Genomic DNA, 17,825 nt, shown 5'->3' on the forward strand with positions numbered 1-17,825 from the left:
GTGTGTGTGTGTGTGTGTGTGTATATATATATACATTTATATTTATATAAAAAGACTAATAATAGCAGTATGTAATGCATCGATAGCAGCAACAGCTTTTCCAGGTTCTGCAGTCATCTGAACAAAATTATAGACCTTCAGCACCTTCCATTAAAAACAAAACAAAGCAAAAAGAAACAAAAAAAAAAAGAATAATATCCAGAAAACAGCAAAGTTCTGTTGCTGTTGTACCTGGCACCATTTTTTTTTATTAGCATCTTAATCATCATCTGGAAAGAGAACATTCTAGAGTAATATCATTAAATATTAGCTCTGATAAACCACGGTCGCTACTATGTATCATAAAGCAGGTACAAGATATTTTACATTCATAGAGGTATGATACAGTACTGTTCTACATCAATAATACTAGAATCAGTTTCGGTTTGAAATTTGCTTTGTCTGCAAATAAGATTGCTACCCCTGTTTTTTTCTGGGCTCCTGTCACATGGAGAATTGTTTTCTATCCTTTCACTTTCAGTCTATGGGCCTCTTTTTTCGCTAGATGTGTTTCTTGTGTACAACATATTGTTGGATTTTGCTTCTTATTCCATTTTGCCAGTCTATTTTTCTTGATTGGTGAGTTGAGGCCATTGACATTGCTGGTTATAACTGATATGTACTGACTTATTATTGACATGTTATTGGCCTTTTGTTGACTCTTTTTACTTTTTCACCTTCTCCTTTTAATTTCTTGCCTTGCCTATTTGATTTGCTCTGTTGGGCCTCATGGTGTTGTTGCCTTCACTGTCTTTTTCTAGGATCTTGTTTAGAATTGCTTGTAGTGCTGGTTTGGTATTCATGTAGTTTCTCAGGTGTTCTTTGTCATGGAAGTATCTTATTTCCCCCTCCATTTTGAAAGAGAGTTTTGCAGGATACATCAGTCTAGGTTGGAGGTTGTTCTCTTTTAGTACTTGAAATATCTCATTCCAGGCTCTCCTTGCCCCAAGGGTTTGTGTTGAAAAGTCTGCTTTGATTCTGATGGGCATTCCTTTATATGTGATTTTTTTCTTTTCTCTTACTGCTTGTAGTATTTTGCTCTTCTGTTGGGTTTCTGGGATCTTGATTATTATATGTCTAGGTGTAGATTTTTTTTTTATTGTAGCTAGTTGGGGTCCTATATGCCTCAGTTATCTGAATGTCAAATTCTTCCCCTCTGTTTGGGAAGTTTTCTGTCATTAATTCTGCGAACAGCTTTTTAAAGTCATTTGTATTTTCTCCTGCTACTTCATGGATTCCTATCAATCTTATGTTATTCTTCTTTGCATCATCTAGGAGTTGTTGGATCGATTTCTCATGATCCCTTACTGTTTTTAAGAGACCTCTCTTTTCATGGTCACTGACTGCAATCTTATCTTCTATATCTGAGAGTCTATCTTCGCATTCTTTTATTCTGTTGTGTACACTTTCAATGGAGTGTTTAATCTCCTGGATATCTGTTTGAATCTGTTTTATGGATTCCATTTCTTTCCTATGTTGGGCGTTTATTTTTTCCATTTCTTTCTTATGCGGGGCCTTCATGGCTTCTATCATGGTCCTGAGCTCATCTATTTTTTTTATCAGTTTATGCTCTAGAGTCTTGAATCACGACTTCCATTTTGCTCACTATCTCTATGGTTATCTGGGAAATTATTTCTGTTTTGAATTTTTCTAGAGCCTGATTGATCTGTTTTGTTACTTCTTGTGCTTTGAGTTCAGGGTGTCCTGGCGGTTCACTATTGGCCTTTTCATCCTCATTTGCCCTACTGTTTGTCATTGGTGAACTGGAAGTCTGTCCTTGTGTCTTGCTTAAGTGTTTTCTCATTTTTATTTTTGTTATTGGACTGTCCTTGGTTTAATCTCTGGGTTATCACCCTAATCTTCCTCATATATTTGCGCCCTAGCTTCTGTGTCTCTAACGACCCACAGACATTCTCATCTTCATAACATCAGAGAAGCAGCTCATCAAATCATCTGCAATGCTTTACCCCAACTGGTATAATCAGCAACACATTATGATCAAGCACAATTTGGACACTGACCACCGGTGGTAGTCACTAGTCTATCACCCTTAAATCATTTGAATTAAATTGAAATCAAGAAGCAGTCCAGAACATGTCTGCAGTGAACAAAATTTCAACATAGTGTATTTACCATTTAATGGCTCAGACAGAGCGAGGATGCAAGACCCCTGGTCTCAGTTAGCTGATGGCTGAACCCCATGACTCTGACTGACCTCGGGCTGCAAGGCCCAGATTGAGTTCCCCAAGCTTCTGAATGGTTGAACTCTACACCATTCTATTACAGGTTTCCCACGCCCTTTCTTTAACGATGTTCAAAGTTGGGAACTCAGAAAAATACCCCTGATGACCACCTCTGCCTCTGCAGAGTGGGTCCAAAGACTGACACAGGAGGTCTGAGAGTGCGGGGGGGACAGACGACTTATGGGGGGGTGGTTCAGGGGCGCCTGCACGGCTACCTTCCCGGCACTTGAGCGATGGCGGCTGGGTCAGGAGCAGGCCTGGTTCTCCTTCCCGTGGTGGATCGGGGTCCAGGCTTCCTCCCGGTGCTTGAGACGATGACAGCTGGCTGGACTCAGTGTTTTCACTGTTTGAGTTCCACCACCTCACCCCGCAAGGTTGCCAAAGATGCCCTCCTCCTGTTTCACCTGGGGGATCTCTTTATGTACTGGCTGGTGAGTCAACTATGGGCCACAAGCCAGACCCAGCCTGCTGCCTGATTTTGTATGACCTGTGAGCAGAGAATTTTTACATTTTTAGGTTTTTGGTTTTTTTTTTTTTTTTGCATGTCCATGTGCAGTCATTCCAGCACCATTTGTTGAAAAGACCATCTTTTCTCCACTGTTTGCCATTGCTTTTGTGTCGAAGATTGGTTATGTGGGTCTATCTGGGTCTCTGTTCTCTCCCTTGATCTATTTGTCTATTCTTTCTCCAAGATCATCCCATCTTGATCACTGTAGCTTGATGGTAAGTCTGGTGATGTCACCACCAACTTTGTTCTCTTTCAAAGCTGTGTTGGGCATTCTGGGAATCCTTTGCCTTTCTGTAGAAACTTTACAATCAGTTTGTCAAATCTACAAAGTTTCTGTGTTTTGAGTGATTAGAAAAAGAAAAAAGCATTTCACAACACCTGAAAATTACATGGCTTTCAAACTATCATCTCCATAAATAATCTTGTTGACGTGTTACTTACGGCTGTTTCACAGTGCAACAGTGGAGTTGGGTTGTGACAGAGACCAGATGGCTTGGAAAACCTAAAATACTGTCCATCTTGCCTCTACAGCAAAATGTACTGTCTCTGGTCTAGATCTGGAGCATGTGGCTCATGCTTAGCTTGTTGCATCTCAGCAAGACCCATGGAGCTAGACTGCCCATTGCCCTGTCCTTTGTCACCGTTTGCTAGCTGTGTCATCTTTACAGGGCCACTTGACCTTCCAGGGCTTCAGTTTCCTATCTGTAAAGTGGGGAAAGTGGTATTTATCTCATAAAAGTGTGAGGATTCGATGAATTACTTTGTGCAAGTACTTAGAAGACTGCATGATATGTAGATGCCATATGCAAGTGGTGGCTACCGTTTTACCAAAATAGTCTCAAGTCCCTGTCATGTGGACTCATTTATCCCACTCCTTCCAAGTCATGATCACCTTGAAATAACCTTAAAGTAAGTCTTCCCTTCAAAGACCTGCCATGCCTCGCAGTCGCTCACGGACTAGCCTGGCATTTTTGACTTCACAGCCCAGCTCTTGTCTGTCCACTCAGCCTCGTCTACCTTGCCCTCCAGTTACAGATCCTGTGTTCCAGCCTTTCCCAGCCCTCCATGCTTACCCCTCCTTCCGTGCCTTCCCGTTAGGGGGCTCCTCCTGCCTGGAAAACTTTCTTCTGGGAATCTCAAAGGGTCACTGAGCTGTGGGGGTGAGTTACAGCTATCGTTCCACAAGCTTCAGTGTGGGATCTCACAGTGAGCCGGGAGTGGAAATACACTGCTCTCCTCACAAAGTAAAGCTGCGGAAGGAGGCTGGTGTGGAAGAGAAATCCAGCTGGGCCCCGGGCTCAGGCTTCCCTTCGGTGTTGCCTAATGGTGTGTGGGGGCTGTAACCAAAAAGGTTCACTCTGGACAGAGAACCAGGCGTGGAGAAGTTATAGGAAGGGACCTGAGTGGCTGATCAAATATCAGGGTCACAATGTGTCATGGAACTATTGAGACCAGTATCACGCTCCTGTAACAACATGAAAAATGCTCACAATAACATTAAAAGGGATCGTGCAGGGAACAGAGTTGCGTGCACACCGATTACCAAGGAAGGAATGAAAATCATATTTGACTGGGAGAATAGCAGCATTGTGGATGATAGTTTGCTTCTTTTAGAGTGCTGCTAATTTTACTGTTTGCATCAACTAAATATTTTAGGGGGAAACCCCACTTGTGTGCCTAAATGAGTCTAATTTGTCATATGTAAACTGTACTTAAAAAAAGTAAACTTAAATGTTTCCTTTGGTAAAGTAAAAATTTTTAAAAGACTAGGCAAAAGTAAGCTGGGACAAGGATCATGTCTTTGTGGTCTCCTAAGACCCCTCGATGCAGCCCCTGCCTAGGTATTGAGTACAGCAGCGGCTGCTTGGGACCCCGGGATTAGCGCCTCTCCTAAAATCACATGGCCCTTCGGACCACTCTGGAATGTGCTCTGCTTCCCCTGTTTTGTGATTCTCAAACAGCCATTTGCCCAACATTCCCTTGCGGGGGGTGGTTCTGCCCTCTCTGAGGAACCCACAAAGCCATCTGTGCCAAACGCCTGTGTCTGTGCGTGACGCATGTTATTGCTGACCCTGCTCAGCTCACTGTTTTGCATTTCAACCTAGGGATTCTTTTCCTAAGAGTTTGTGTCCCTGGAAGCGTGGTATTCCAAACTGAGCTGCAGGAGTGTAACCTGAGCTCTCCTTAACACACAGTCAGCCCTGAGCTGGGCACAGAAATAGGGCTGGAGGAAGGGCATGAAGACCACACAGCAGTTAATTCCAGTTGAAACATTTGGACCATCTTTGCCTTTTTTAGGGATCACCCAAATCCACATCTCTTCTGGACAGAACACACTGGAAGGCCAGCTGTGGCCAGAGGTGAGAGCTTTTCCTGGTGGGAAGTATGGGGTGGTAGGTTTCCTTCGAGGGAGCAAGTTCTAGTCTTGACACAGGTTGGCACACCCCTTTGGGAGGCCTCGAGGGAATGGGCGAGATGAGCTGCTGCTTTGCCACAGCGGGGCTGCCTGGCAGAGCCTGACCTGTCCTGGAATTTGGGACTCATTGTTCCTGCACTGAGCAGGCAGTTCCCAGAAGTGTCCAGGCAGCATTATAAATGGGCTCGTTATCTCTGTGAACCTTGAAGCAGATGTGGTACTTTATTTGAAGGCATCTGGGTGAGGTCTTCCCAGAACCTCTGAGATAAGAGATGAGAGTAAATACTGTGTCTCTTACCCTAATCAATAATTCAAGTGGAATTAGTGTCTGTTTTTTAGTGGTCATGAAGTATGACCACCTACTGCATGTTTTCCCTCCCACTCTTGATTTTGGGGAAGGAGAGACACAATCTTCCTTTCCCAAAGCCATCTGTGTTACTTTTAGAAGTAGTAGCTTCTTGGGATTCTTATCAGAAGTCCATCTGCACTGAAGACATTCCAACCTCCTGGGAACAGAAGACTCTCATTCCAAGTTTACCTGGTTTTCAGCACCTCCTGTACTTGCATTTGTGTGAATAATCAAAGACGGGGTGGGGGGGGCAAAAGAAAAGAGAGAAAGCAGACAATGCAAATAGCTATAGCATAGAATTGATTGTCTTTTAGTCTAGATTTACTGGTTCTCTTAGTTACTTTTGAATTGGGGCAAAATACATGTAATATGAAAGTTTTTAGCTATCTGAGTGTGGAATTTAATGGCATTAAGTATGTTCACATTGTTGTGGAACTGACATCACTGTTCGTCTCCAGGACTTTTTCATCATTCCAGGAATTAATTTTTATTCCCCACCAGCTGCCCTCCATGTCCACCTCACTTTTCTCTGAGACACTCTTAGGTGCCACCTGCTAAAATCATTGTCAATATTCCCCTGTCCCTTTTACCAGGGAAACTGGAGTTTAGGAGAAGCAGCCATGGAAAATTATTGCTTCTGGATTTTGAGCCTAGGTGGAACAAGCACAAGGCCATTTCTGCGCTGCATGTTTAGAGCCTGCAATGTTTCTTTCCAAACAAGGCAGCTGATGTTTTGCTTCAATTGCAGACTGTGGAGAATTTTCCGTTCCTGTGCAACCCAAAGAAGTTAGGACTGACCATGCCTTCTGAATCAGGTATGTGCCGCGGGCCATAAGTAAGAAAGGCTCAGCACCTTCTCTAAGGGGTGGCCGACAGAAGCTCCAACTCTACTCTTCTGTGACACTTTAGCTGTTCAATTCTCCCTCCTCTTCATCCTCAGCCCCTTGTTCCACCTCTATCCAACACCCCCCCAGTCATTTCTATGGTGGGCTAGAGCTCATTGTCCCACTCAGGAATAAAACCAACATGGCCCCACGGTGGATTTCTTGGGTGGGGCAGCCTCTAGGACCTGCCTCCGTGTGGGTTGAAGGTGTTGTGGAGCTGTGAGTCCAAGCCCAATTGCTCACGTGGCTTCCCTATTTCTGTAATGGGGCCACAGTGGGCATTCAAGCCATTTGCCCCTATTATGAGTCAGGCTTGCCTGGTGCCTGAATGCCGTGAGTGCTGGTCTTCTCGAGATGGTCTTCTTCCCTGGCTTTAACCCATGTTAAGGGGCTGTGTTCAATGGTTATCTTTATGCTTGCATTATATTGACTTGATCAGTTAGGATACTATTCTAGTTCTCTGTTATGTAAAGACTTGAGGCAGAGGAATAAGCTGATGTACTTTTTAGGAAATGGTATTCTAGCAGGTTTACATTTAAATGCCTCTGGGACATGACTGAGGAGTTTGGTCATTGCCTTTTAGGGAGACTTAATTTCTAAAAATTCTGGAGACTTCCATGAGTATCATTTGCTTACATCTTGCATGGTATGTTTTTGTGTGTTTACAGGTTTTAAGTGTCATTCCCTAGCAAGCTTCAAGCTAAATTTAGAGGTTGTCACGTGCTTTAAATTTGATTTGTTACCTTCTTACTTATTAATGATGACCCAGAAAGGCAAAGGTACAGGGTAAAAGGAAATGAGAGGCAGACAGAGAGCCAAGTGAGTAGGGAAAAGGGGGGCCACCATGCATGACCTTCCATGGGACATCTATTTGGAGACCCTGGGTCCAGGTAACAGTGTGGCCCCCGAGGGGAGGGAGCCTCTCTCCAGAATAGTTCCCAGGAGCCCCAGAGACAGGCAGAATCAGCTTCCCACGTCCACACCGACAGATTTGCCTTCACAGCTGGGCCAGTACTGTAGGGTGCAAGCCTGCTCCATGCACACACCGGGCACCCTCTGCCCACATCTCGGGGTACAGAGCTGACCTTGCTGCATGGGTTCTTGTGTTCACAGTGCACTCTCTGATGCCCGCTGACATCAAATTCATAGCAGCCATTGGCAACATGGAAACAGTGAGTGTTTAAAGTAGCTTGGGGGAAGGCCTTGGAGTTCGGAGTTGGAAAAGCTGAATAAACCCCTGCTAAACAGGCAGGATGTTCCGCTTGGGGAGAGAGCTTTATATGAATGAAGGAAATGCTAAAATCCAGGAGGTTTTGAATTCTTAGTGTAAAATCAGGTAAACGCTTACTCTTGCATCAGGGTGGGGCAGCCTTGGAATTTGTCACTGATAAATCCATGGATCAGTCAAGTATTGCACAGAATTTTTAAGGCGATCTTTTAAATGTTTTATTTATAAAAGAAATCCTTCACCTGCTTTGTAACCTTAAAAGATACATAAATCTTAGCACTAAAATCTTATTTATAACTGTGCTAAATATGCATACATCAAATTTAGCATTTTAGCCATTTTTAATCGTGCCGTTTAGTAGTATATATTCTCATGATTGTGCAAACAACCTCTGAATCTTGCAGTCCTGAAAACTCTCACACTTTGACTTCTTTCTCTTCAGATCATATAACTCTTTCTTCCTTTCATTTTTTTTTTTTTTTTTTTTTTTTTTTTTTTTTTTTTTTTTTTTTTTTTTTTTTTTTTTTTTTTTTTTTTTTTTTTGAGACGGGGTCTCACTATGTAGTTGAGAGTGACCTGGAACTCACTATGTAGCCCAGGCTGGTCTCAAACTCACAGCGATCCTCCTGCCTCAGCCTCCTGAGTGCTGGGATTACAGGTGTGCGCCACCACACCCAGCCCAGATTGTATAACTCTTTTGCCTTCATTGAAACTCTCCACCTCTTCAGTAACAACTCTTCCTCCCTTTCTCAGTCCCCAGCGACAACTCTTCCACTTTCCTTTCTAAAAGTGAACTCAAACAGTGTTTGTCTTCTTGTGACTGGCTTACTTCACTCAGCATAATGTCCATAGGTACCAGATGCTTCCTTTTCAAAGCAGAGTAACCCTTCATTGTATGGAAATATCATGTTTTGTTTATCCACTCACACCCACCAATGGGCCTGAAGGTTGCTTCTGTCTTGGCGCCTGTGACTAATGCTGTTATGAACGCGTGTGCACAGATAACTCTTCAAGACTCTACTTTCAATGTTTTGGTCACATAACCGGAAGTGGAATTGCCACATCGTATGGCAATTCCATGAGAAATGACTTTTCCTACTGGCTGCACCATTTTACATTCAAACCGAAAAAGTTCAGGGTTATTATAGTTTCTCCGTATTCTCAACAACTCTTATTTTCTGCTTTCTTTTTGCCTTTAAATCATAGCCACCCTAATAGTTAGCAGGGCACTCACTGTGACTTTGGTTGTATTTCCCTAACGATTAGGGACGTGTGAGCGTCTTTTCTTGGGCTTATTGTTCGTAAATTTTAAGTGGTATATTTTATATGGTCAGGCAAGGGAGAAAGAAAGTGGTGAGAAAAGCAGAAAGAAAGGGGTGACCAGCCAGAAGAGTTGGGAACAGAAAGTGTCAGCATCTCCCGCCAGTCCTTGGTGCCCACATCCCACCTGCCCTGGTCTTGCAAAGCGCAGCAGCCCTACTGCTCCTGAAGTCCCAGTGACCCTGGCTGGACAGAACACTTCTTCACAGGCCTCAGCTCTGCCCTGGAGCTGTCTTGTGCCTCCTACCCTTGACAATCTCCTCTCTCCCGTGTCCACCCCTGCATTTCCTTCCCGAAATCGACGACCTCTGTCCCTGCTACAGTCCGTACTCCCTTCGCCCGGCCTGGGCACAACCCATGACTCCATGGTAGTGTCAGCTGCCCCGATGCCTCAGACACCCTGGATGGGTCCCACCTTCCCTTCTCAAATCACAGCCTCTCTAGAACCGCCTGGGACACGCAGTCCTGCTACGGTCAGACCCACCATGTTCACAAATCCCACCTCTGTTTGAACGCTGGATGAAGCTGCCCAGGCCTAGGACGTCCTCTAGGCATTGAACAGCTGTGACCAGCTTGGAGGGAGGATGTGGATGTAGCGGGGAGAAGGGCGAGGAGGTATCAGAGTGCTGAGGTCCCGGGGACTTCACGTTAGCGGACGGCGTTGGCCGGGTGGCCTGTGACAGGCAAAGCTTCCCCATCCACCCTTGCTCTATTCTTTCTCTGTGTGGCCAGCTGTGTGTTGATGGGAGGGGATGAGGCTCCCCTCAGGACAAAAGGAGGAGAGCTGGAGGTCGTTGAGGAAAGGGTTCATGTGTCCTGGATAGCAGGCTGGCTTTGACGAGCCCGGGCAGGTGACACCAACATGCCAGGCCTGGGGGGTGTGGCCTCATTGCTGAGAACTTGGATTCTTCCACCTTGGGCAGGCCTTGGGCAGGGGACTCTCCACTGAGGCACATTTCCAAAGTTAAACCCCTCAGGGCCCTCCACCCCCTGCCATCCCAGCTCCTAAAGAGTGTTCCTGCTCATGAATGATTCAGGCCTGACAGCTCAGGGCTGTCACTCACTCGCTCATACCTGGGGGAGCCTGGGGCCTACAGCAGCGGAACTCAGCCCGGTCCAGGATGCCTCCAGCCCAGCATCATTATTGGTCCAGTGCTGGGAAATTTGACCTTCAGAATCACACCTGACAGGACAGTCCCCGCAGGCCTTGTTCCTTACCATCCTGAGGGATGGGTGTGAACCTAGCTGGGTTTGTTTAAAATAACTATGGGTGGGGGGGGTGGAATATAGTGAATTTAAAAAGAAAGTCTGCTTTGTATTCCTGGATATAACCGAGGCCCAGTCATTCATTTGGGAAGGTAACCACGACTATTTTAAATGCTGCAGCCCCCCCCCCCGTTTTCTTCTTATAGAACTTTAAAATTAGATACGTAAGTTTTCATAAAATGTTCAGATAACAGAGGACCCAGTCACTGGTCAGTTCTCTTCCTTACCCCCCACTCCAGTGTGCAGCAAGCCATAGGGATGTGGGTGACGCCTGGAACCTGAGAAGGATCACAGATAATATGTCCTACCTGTGAATTGTTTGCTTGTTTTCCTTGACCCTCCTAGATATTTCCACGCCCCCTGGAGAAGAGAGATTAGAGTCCACTACCCCGTATTCCTTGGGGAAGAGCCTGTGTGGTCCTTAGCTCTGTGTCCCTGGTGTCGTAGCCCCTGCCACAAGGCAGGCATTCAGTGAGTGAGGATGGAGGAGACACGATGGCTGCCAGGGCAAAGCGGAGAAGTAGGGGTTGGCAGGTTTGTCCGCCGTCCCTTTCCGGTACTTCCTGCTAACTGGTCACCCCATTCCTGTGCCTGTCCCTCTTGTATCCTGTCCCATCCTTCTTCCCGCCCCTCTTCACTATTCCTCTCTGGAGACAAGATCTGCTATCTATCAAGGTAATTATCAGAAGAAGCAAATTGTTGGTCTTAAAATACATTTTTGGGGGAATAGTACAGGAGATTGAACTCAGGGCCTTTCACTGAGCTAGATCCCTAGTGCATTTTACTTTTGGGGACAGGTCTTGCCAAGCCACTAAATTGCCCAGGCTGGGCTTGAACTTGCGATCTCCCTGCTTCAGCTTCCTTGAGTACTTGGGTGCAGCACGACTTCCAGCTCACACTGTCCCTAATTGAATCAGCTGCCAACATGGAAATCAGTGTTAGGGAATCGATCATGTTAAAGTATGCTGTGACGCCGCCTCACAGGCTGCATTCTCCTGGTACATCTTGGCTCCTAAAATGACCTCATGCCCTTATCTCTGGTTTCCCTCCCCCACAAGGCCGCAGTGGTCCAGGAAAGTTGAAACCTGTGTCTGCAGGACTGGGGGCATAAAAGCAACCTGGCCTGTGATAGGTTAAAAGTAACTCACTCCTCATAAATAAGCAATAGCCCACCCCAAAACTGATAAAAGGACCTTCCTTTCTTTGTTCCTCTCTCTCCTTCTGCTGCTTCTTCCTCTCTCTCCCTCTCTCTCTCTGCCTTCCTGCCTCCTGCTCGCCTCCCTACAATAAAGATCTCCTGCCGGACCTCTCGGTGCGTGAGTGGCCTAATTGGGAAGGGGCACCCGAAAGGGCACGCGAACCCCCCTTTCAATCAGGAGATTTAAAATAAATGTTTGTGTTTCCAGCTTCTCTTGAAAAATGAGATCTGGCGGTTAGGGGTCCATGTTCCTCTGGCTGCCGTCAACCTAGGCTAGATAGAGCACGGCGCCCCTCTAGTAGTGCACGGGCTGGCTACAAAGTCTTCTCACCTCTCTAGCTGACCTGTCCATGTTTATAATCCTCACCTTTCATCTTCGTGTGGTTTTTGTTTAACTCGTCCCTCCTTCCCTGGGACAATGACCTTTCTAAGTCCCTCTTACGGAGGATCAAGGAACCCTGTGCCCAGGTAGAGTAATTTCATGGTCAGCCTGCCCAGCACAGAGAGCTCCGGAGCTGTGACCAGCCCATGGCCTGGCCCCCCATTGAGAGGGAGTGGAGGAGAGCTCCTGGGCTCTTTGAAGGTCTGGAGCAGGCTGGGTGTGGACAGCGAAGGTCTCACCATCTAACCTGTCACCACCACACCCGACATCCTGTCCTCTAGGAATTTTGAGAGACCGTGTGTCAGAAACTGTGAAGATAATAGTGCTGATCATAGCTCACGTTCACTGAGCCCTTTCCATCTCAGACATATCTGTAAGTGTTACCTCAGGGATTTCGAATGATGCAGGGAGTGGAGTTACCCAGGGTGTCACTGCAGGGTTCGAGTCGGACTTCTCCAACCAGTGGTAACCACATGCTGACATGTCAGGCACTGTTCTAGGTCCAAGAAATAGTCAAGTTCCCAATGTGAAAGTCCCTGCCCTTGAGGCACTTGTGTTCTAGTTGGGGAAAATGGCAATAAACAAAGTCCATTTCAGATTAAGGCAGGGGGTGGGTGACACAATGTTTGATTCCATGAAGAATATTAATGCATCCCCACCAAAGCTCTGAGGGAAAATACTCACCTCAGAGGCCTGGCAGAGATGTCCCTCTGATGCCTCCCCTGATGACTTGTTAACACCAAGTATCTTTCTTTCTTTTTTTTTTTTTTTTTTTAATACCGGGGATTGAATTCTGGACCTTGTGCTTGCGAAGCAGGCGGTGGATCCACTGAGCCAAATCCCCGGCCCAACACCAAGTATCTTTCTTTCTTTTTTTTTTTTTTTAATACCGGGGATTGAATTCTGGACCTTGTGCTTGCGAAGCAGGCGGTGGATCCACTGAGCCAAATCCCCGGCCCAACACCAAGTATCTTTCTTTCTTTTTTTTTTTTTTTAATACCGGGGATTGAATTCTGGACCTTGTGCTTGCGAAGCAGGCGGTGGATCCACTGAGCCAAATCCCCGGCCCAACACCAAGTATCTTTCTTTCTTTTTTTTTTTTTTTTTTTTTTTTTTTTTAATACCGGGGATTGAACTCTGGACCTTGTGCTTGCGAAGCAGGCGGTGGATCCACTGAGCCAAATCCCCGGCCCAACACCAAGTATCTTTTCCAGCTTCCAGACTCCGGGACAGTCAACCTGGAGGAGAACAAAAGGTACCTGACCTGGAGCAGAGAAGGAAGGGGGGCTCCCGGGACACTTCTGAGCAAATCTCTTTCCTCGATCGGTGGGGGAAATCAAGGGCAGGGGACAGGGCAGGGACCAGAACCAGCCTCTGACCTCCCAGCCCAGACCTTCCAGCTTGTGAATCCCAGTGGCCTCACTGGGTGGATCGGAGAGGAGAGGGGGATGTCCGAAGGGTGGAACCTTGCTTCTTGTCACCAGCCCCTTGCTCTGTCCATGGGGAACCGGGCAGGGTTTGGTCTGGGTCCCTGGACACCAGGGTCGTCATCCCCTTCTGGCTCAGGGCCAGGCTCGGGAGGAGGGGTGAGAATTCCACAGGGGAAGGCTGATGGCGGGTAACAAGGGCAGTTGAACACTTGCGTGCCCACCTCTCTCCTTGCAGGATTGAGAAGCCACAGCAAGCGTGCAAGGGCGTGATGACGGGTGAGTCCTGGCTTTTTCCAACATCCCAGCAATTTTGCTAATAAAGAAGAAGATATACTATACTGGCCACTTTGTCACTAGGGCCTGGGAAAAGGGGAAGGCGTTTTGAGAGGGCAGATAAGGGACCCAGGCTATGGAAAGAAAGTCACACACCCTGAGTGGAAGGCATGAGAAATGTGTCCAAAGGTCCCTGGACAAAGAGAAGACTGGAAACATTGGGCTAAGATGAAAGGATATGGAAGAGGGGCTGGGCCAGGGACCTGCAGTTCCTATTCCCCCAGAAGCCCAGGGCTGGCCCTGGATCACTTCAGCTGGGAAAATGTCTTGGTTCATTCTTCCTGCCCAAGGGGAGAACCTGGGTCTAATTTTCAGTCTGTTTTACTTCGTGTCTCCATTTGTAATATAAATACATCACTTGTGTTCAGCAAAATGACATGAAGGAAGTAAAAGTTACTGTAATTTCAATATTTAGAGATAATTATTGATATAGGGCCCCAAGTAATCTAAATAATGTAAATAACCCAAAGGAAAATACAACTCCCAAACTGCTAGATGTCTGGACATGCTGAGTTCCTGTTCTCTAAAACTGAGGAATGAATTCTAGGAACAACAGAGGTTAAGAGTAAGAAAATTTATTGAGGACAGAACAACTCTACCTGAGAGGGACAGGAGAGGACACCAGAAAGTTGTTTGTCCATCCACCCTGCTTCTCAAAAGTGTTTTATTGAGCAAAGACACAAGGTGAGGCAGGTTCAAGGTGGCACAGAACTATAGTCAGCTAATAAGATTGTAAGTATCGTGGCTTAGGTGATGTTGATCCAATGGGAAATCACAAGGTGGGACAAAACTATGATCAGCCAATAAGATTACAACCAGAGGGCCAGGGATTTAGCTCAGTGGTTCTGCCATATTACAACCAATGTACTCACTTAGATAATACTGATTAAATGAGGATCAAATGGAGAGGCTAGTCACCTAGTACATGGACAGAACTAGGATTTCCCAGAAGGAATGGGCTGGGGAGGTTTTGGCCCCCATTTAAGGTGATTGAAGCCTCTTTAGAATACCAACCACTGCTGTTCATCCTAGGGGAGGTACGTGAGTGTAGCTCTTCCTTTGTGAATCTTGACCTTTTAGTAAATGTATCTCAATTGTTTTCTGTGCTGAACGCCCAGCCCTGCCTGACTTATATTTTCTAACGAACTGGGCTGTTTTTTATGTTATGGCTAACGTTATGGCCTTTCTATATTCAAATGTACTTACAGTCACTGTAACCTGGGCTTTTTTATTTGCTGATAGCAGAGGTCCCTTTCTTGCTATTGTGTCATCCGAAAACCCCCAGTTCTTAACATCAGCCAAGTTAAACTGGAAGTTAGTCTGCTGTGCCTGGTGCTCCAGAGTCACGAAGGAGGAAAAACCACCTTTCCCTGGGGAATCAAAAGGGAGAAGCCGGGAGAGATGCAAAGGCTCTGCTGGCGGAGGAAGGGATGGAGGAGGTAGCTGGTGCCCTGGAATCCAGCTAGGAATTTACCTGAAGGGCGGAGGAGGAGCCTCGGGCTCCTGGAAAGGATGGGATGAATGAGATACTGGGCCTCCTTCAGAACTCCTGATCCAGCAGGGAAACCTGGGCCAGCTGTTCAGCCCACCTGTCACCTGATAGACAGGGGAGGGGATCTGGTGGCTATAGAGGTAGCAGGCAAGTCCCCCGCAACCCCGGGGAAGCGTCAAAGGGCTCTAAAAGAAGAGGCTCACTGAGGTGATGGTTGTCACCACTGTGCCTTGGCCTGGGCCTTTACCTTTACATGGCAGCTAGATAATTGTGTTTTGTTATTGGTCCTTACACATTATCCTCGTGTGAGGGAGGAAGTGTTCCTCATGCGCACACATACTGTCCTCATCTCGAACTGAGCTCAAAGCCGTGTGGCACAGACTTCTGCAAGTTGTTGGGGCAGCATAGGGAAATCCTTTTAATCTGGGTGAAGGAAGGGGATAATGCCATGTCACACATGAGTTAGGTGGCTGCCCAAAGTCACAAAGCCAAGTGACCGGTCTCCTGACTTCCGGTCCAGCTCTCCAGCCCTTCTCTGCCAGCTTCCTGAAGAGCCAGCTGCCCTCTCAGGGAGCCCTCTCTGGCCTAAGGGAGACAGGAAAGCCTGGGGACAAAAGGAAAGGGAGACCAGAAAGCCAGTAGGTGGAGGCAGCTCCCCTCCGTGACGCCCTCTCCGGCTCTGCCCTCTCCTCTCTAGGGAACAAGACACAAGTGCTCCTGACAGCACTATTTTTAGCAGCGCTCTGGCTGTCAGCTCTGGGACATGCTCTGTGTGTTCCCCAGAGCTTTCCCGCCCTGCTGTCACTCTCCGGAGGAGGCCTGGGAACTGGAGGGCAGCCCAGACAGTTAAAAGCCTTGGCATCCAAGAGCTCTGGTTCAAGTCCTAGCAACATCCAGTAGCTGGGAGACCTTGGGCAGCTTGTGGGTTTTCTCTGCCTTAGTTTTCTCCTTCAATAAACTGGAAATAGCATTGCTTTGAGTTCATTACTGAGGATTAGATGATGGAATGCAGGGTAACAGCACTGGGCCTGGCCTCCACTGCACACAGGCTCAGTCTCAGCTCCTAATGCTTCCAGGGCCTGCTGCAGGGGTGACCTCAAAGCCCAAGGCAGGGTGCAAAGGCTGCTTTGAAACAGGGCGGTGAGCTGGGCCACCTCTCTGTATACGGGAGCAGTCATTAGAGGTGACCTCCAGCCATCAAGGCCAAGGCTCAGGCCAGCTCTCTCTTTAGTTCTTGCAGACTTCATCAGCCACTTCAACCCTTCTGTTCTGAGGCCCATGTGCCCTACTGGGAAGAGCGCGGCTCCCTACAACGATGTCGTCACGTAAGCTCCCTTGCTATCTCTCCGGGGTTGTGTATTCCTGCTGGTCTTGGGCAAGCAGGTGGGAGGATTTCAGTGGCTGGCAAAGTCAAATAGGCTTCACAGTGGAGGGGTAATGAAAGAGCTGGCTGTTTAAGGTTTATGGAAGACTAAATGAGTTACAAAGGCAGAGCTGAATGCTGCCCCTGTGCTGTTTTAAAAATGAGGCTCAGAGACTGGCACCTCCACTGCGGTAAGGGGTGAGCTTCCAGACCCTGGAAAATTTTCTGTTTTACTGATTTTTCTTTCTGATCCCCTCTCCCTGCACAGAGACTTACGGAGTCAGGCCGAAGAACTGGTGAGAAGCTTGAAGGAGAACCCGGTAAGAGTCCACCTGACTCTGGTGCCGCTGGGCTGCCCACGGCTGCTGCAGGGCAATCAGTCCAAACAGAGTGGGGGTGATCCTGGCACTGTCTCGCCCTGAGCACAGCAACTGGTATGGGCTGGGCTCTGCAGAAATGCCTTTGCACACAGCTGTCTGAAGGTCACTAGAAGGAAAGACGAAGCAACTCTTCTGTTCAGAATGGTTTGCTTGTGCTACTGTGGGCATTTGGCAGACGGGGTGAATGATTTCCCACATAGCGAAGTGGTTGGGTTCCAGGGAGAGATGGGCTTGAGTTCAAATCCTGTATTTTCCACCTATTTCTGTGCAATGCTGGGTCAGGCACATAACCTCCTAAGACTCAGTTTCCCTACTAATGGGGTAATCAAAGAGCTCGCTGCCTGAGGTTCATGGGAGCTCAAATGGGTTATTGAATGTGCCTGGTGCAGACTCGGCGCTCAGTAAAATTCCACAGCTGTCATTGTCATCGAAGTGGTGATTGCACCAAGCTGGTTCTAACTGACCGCTGTGACTACAACCCTGGGCTCAAGGGAAGCCCCTTTCTCCGTCAGCCATGTGTCCGCTCAAAGGTCCAGAGTTCAAGTGGAGGTCATTCCAAGAGACACAGGGGCGGCAGCCAGTGTGCAAGCTGTGCTACAAAAGCTTGGTTTCCCCCAACAGAATTCCAGAATTTCTGTGACAAGAGAATATGATTGCTCTGCAAATAGCTGGGAGGTCCTGAATCGGACCCCTGGATATTACAGATAAGGAAGCTCAGATCACACTGCTGGTTAGAGCTAAAATCTCAAGGGCTTGATTCACAGTCCAGTGTGCCCCAGCCACAGGATGCTGCCTCAGGAGAACAGAATAGAAGTTTGTTTTCTTCTTATACAAGTAACACATAATCCTCATAGAAAAATCAGAGAATGCAGATAAAAAGAACATTAAGAACCCTCCTTAAACCTAATAGCCAACAGTAATTATTGTTAAAAACTTGGTACTTAGTCCTTTCCATGTGTTTGCTCAGTATATAAATACCTGTGTGTGTGTGTGT

At 47.0% G+C, this 17,825-nt stretch overlaps 1 protein-coding gene across 2 annotated transcripts in view; it reads left to right on the forward strand.

Annotated features, from left to right (window-relative positions):
- The window catches only part of Plb1 (phospholipase B1), a 126,761-nt gene that overhangs the window by 14,600 nt on the left and 94,336 nt on the right, over window positions 1-17,825 (forward strand). For both annotated transcript variants that reach the window (XM_033763419.1, XM_010604704.3), the window contains exons 2-8: window positions 5,089-5,150; window positions 6,304-6,370; window positions 7,553-7,611; window positions 13,048-13,088; window positions 13,499-13,539; window positions 16,320-16,413; window positions 16,720-16,771. In XM_033763419.1, the coding sequence (XP_033619310.1) occupies window positions 5,089-5,150; window positions 6,304-6,370; window positions 7,553-7,611; window positions 13,048-13,088; window positions 13,499-13,539; window positions 16,320-16,413; window positions 16,720-16,771 (416 nt within the window). The remainder of the gene's footprint in view (window positions 1-5,088; window positions 5,151-6,303; window positions 6,371-7,552; window positions 7,612-13,047; window positions 13,089-13,498; window positions 13,540-16,319; window positions 16,414-16,719; window positions 16,772-17,825) is intronic.

The sequence above is a fragment of the Fukomys damarensis genome, unplaced genomic scaffold (assembly GCF_012274545.1).
Source record: "Fukomys damarensis isolate Sample0158 unplaced genomic scaffold, DMR_v1.0_HiC HiC_scaffold_2, whole genome shotgun sequence".
Classification (NCBI taxonomy): domain Eukaryota; kingdom Metazoa; phylum Chordata; class Mammalia; order Rodentia; family Bathyergidae; genus Fukomys; species Fukomys damarensis.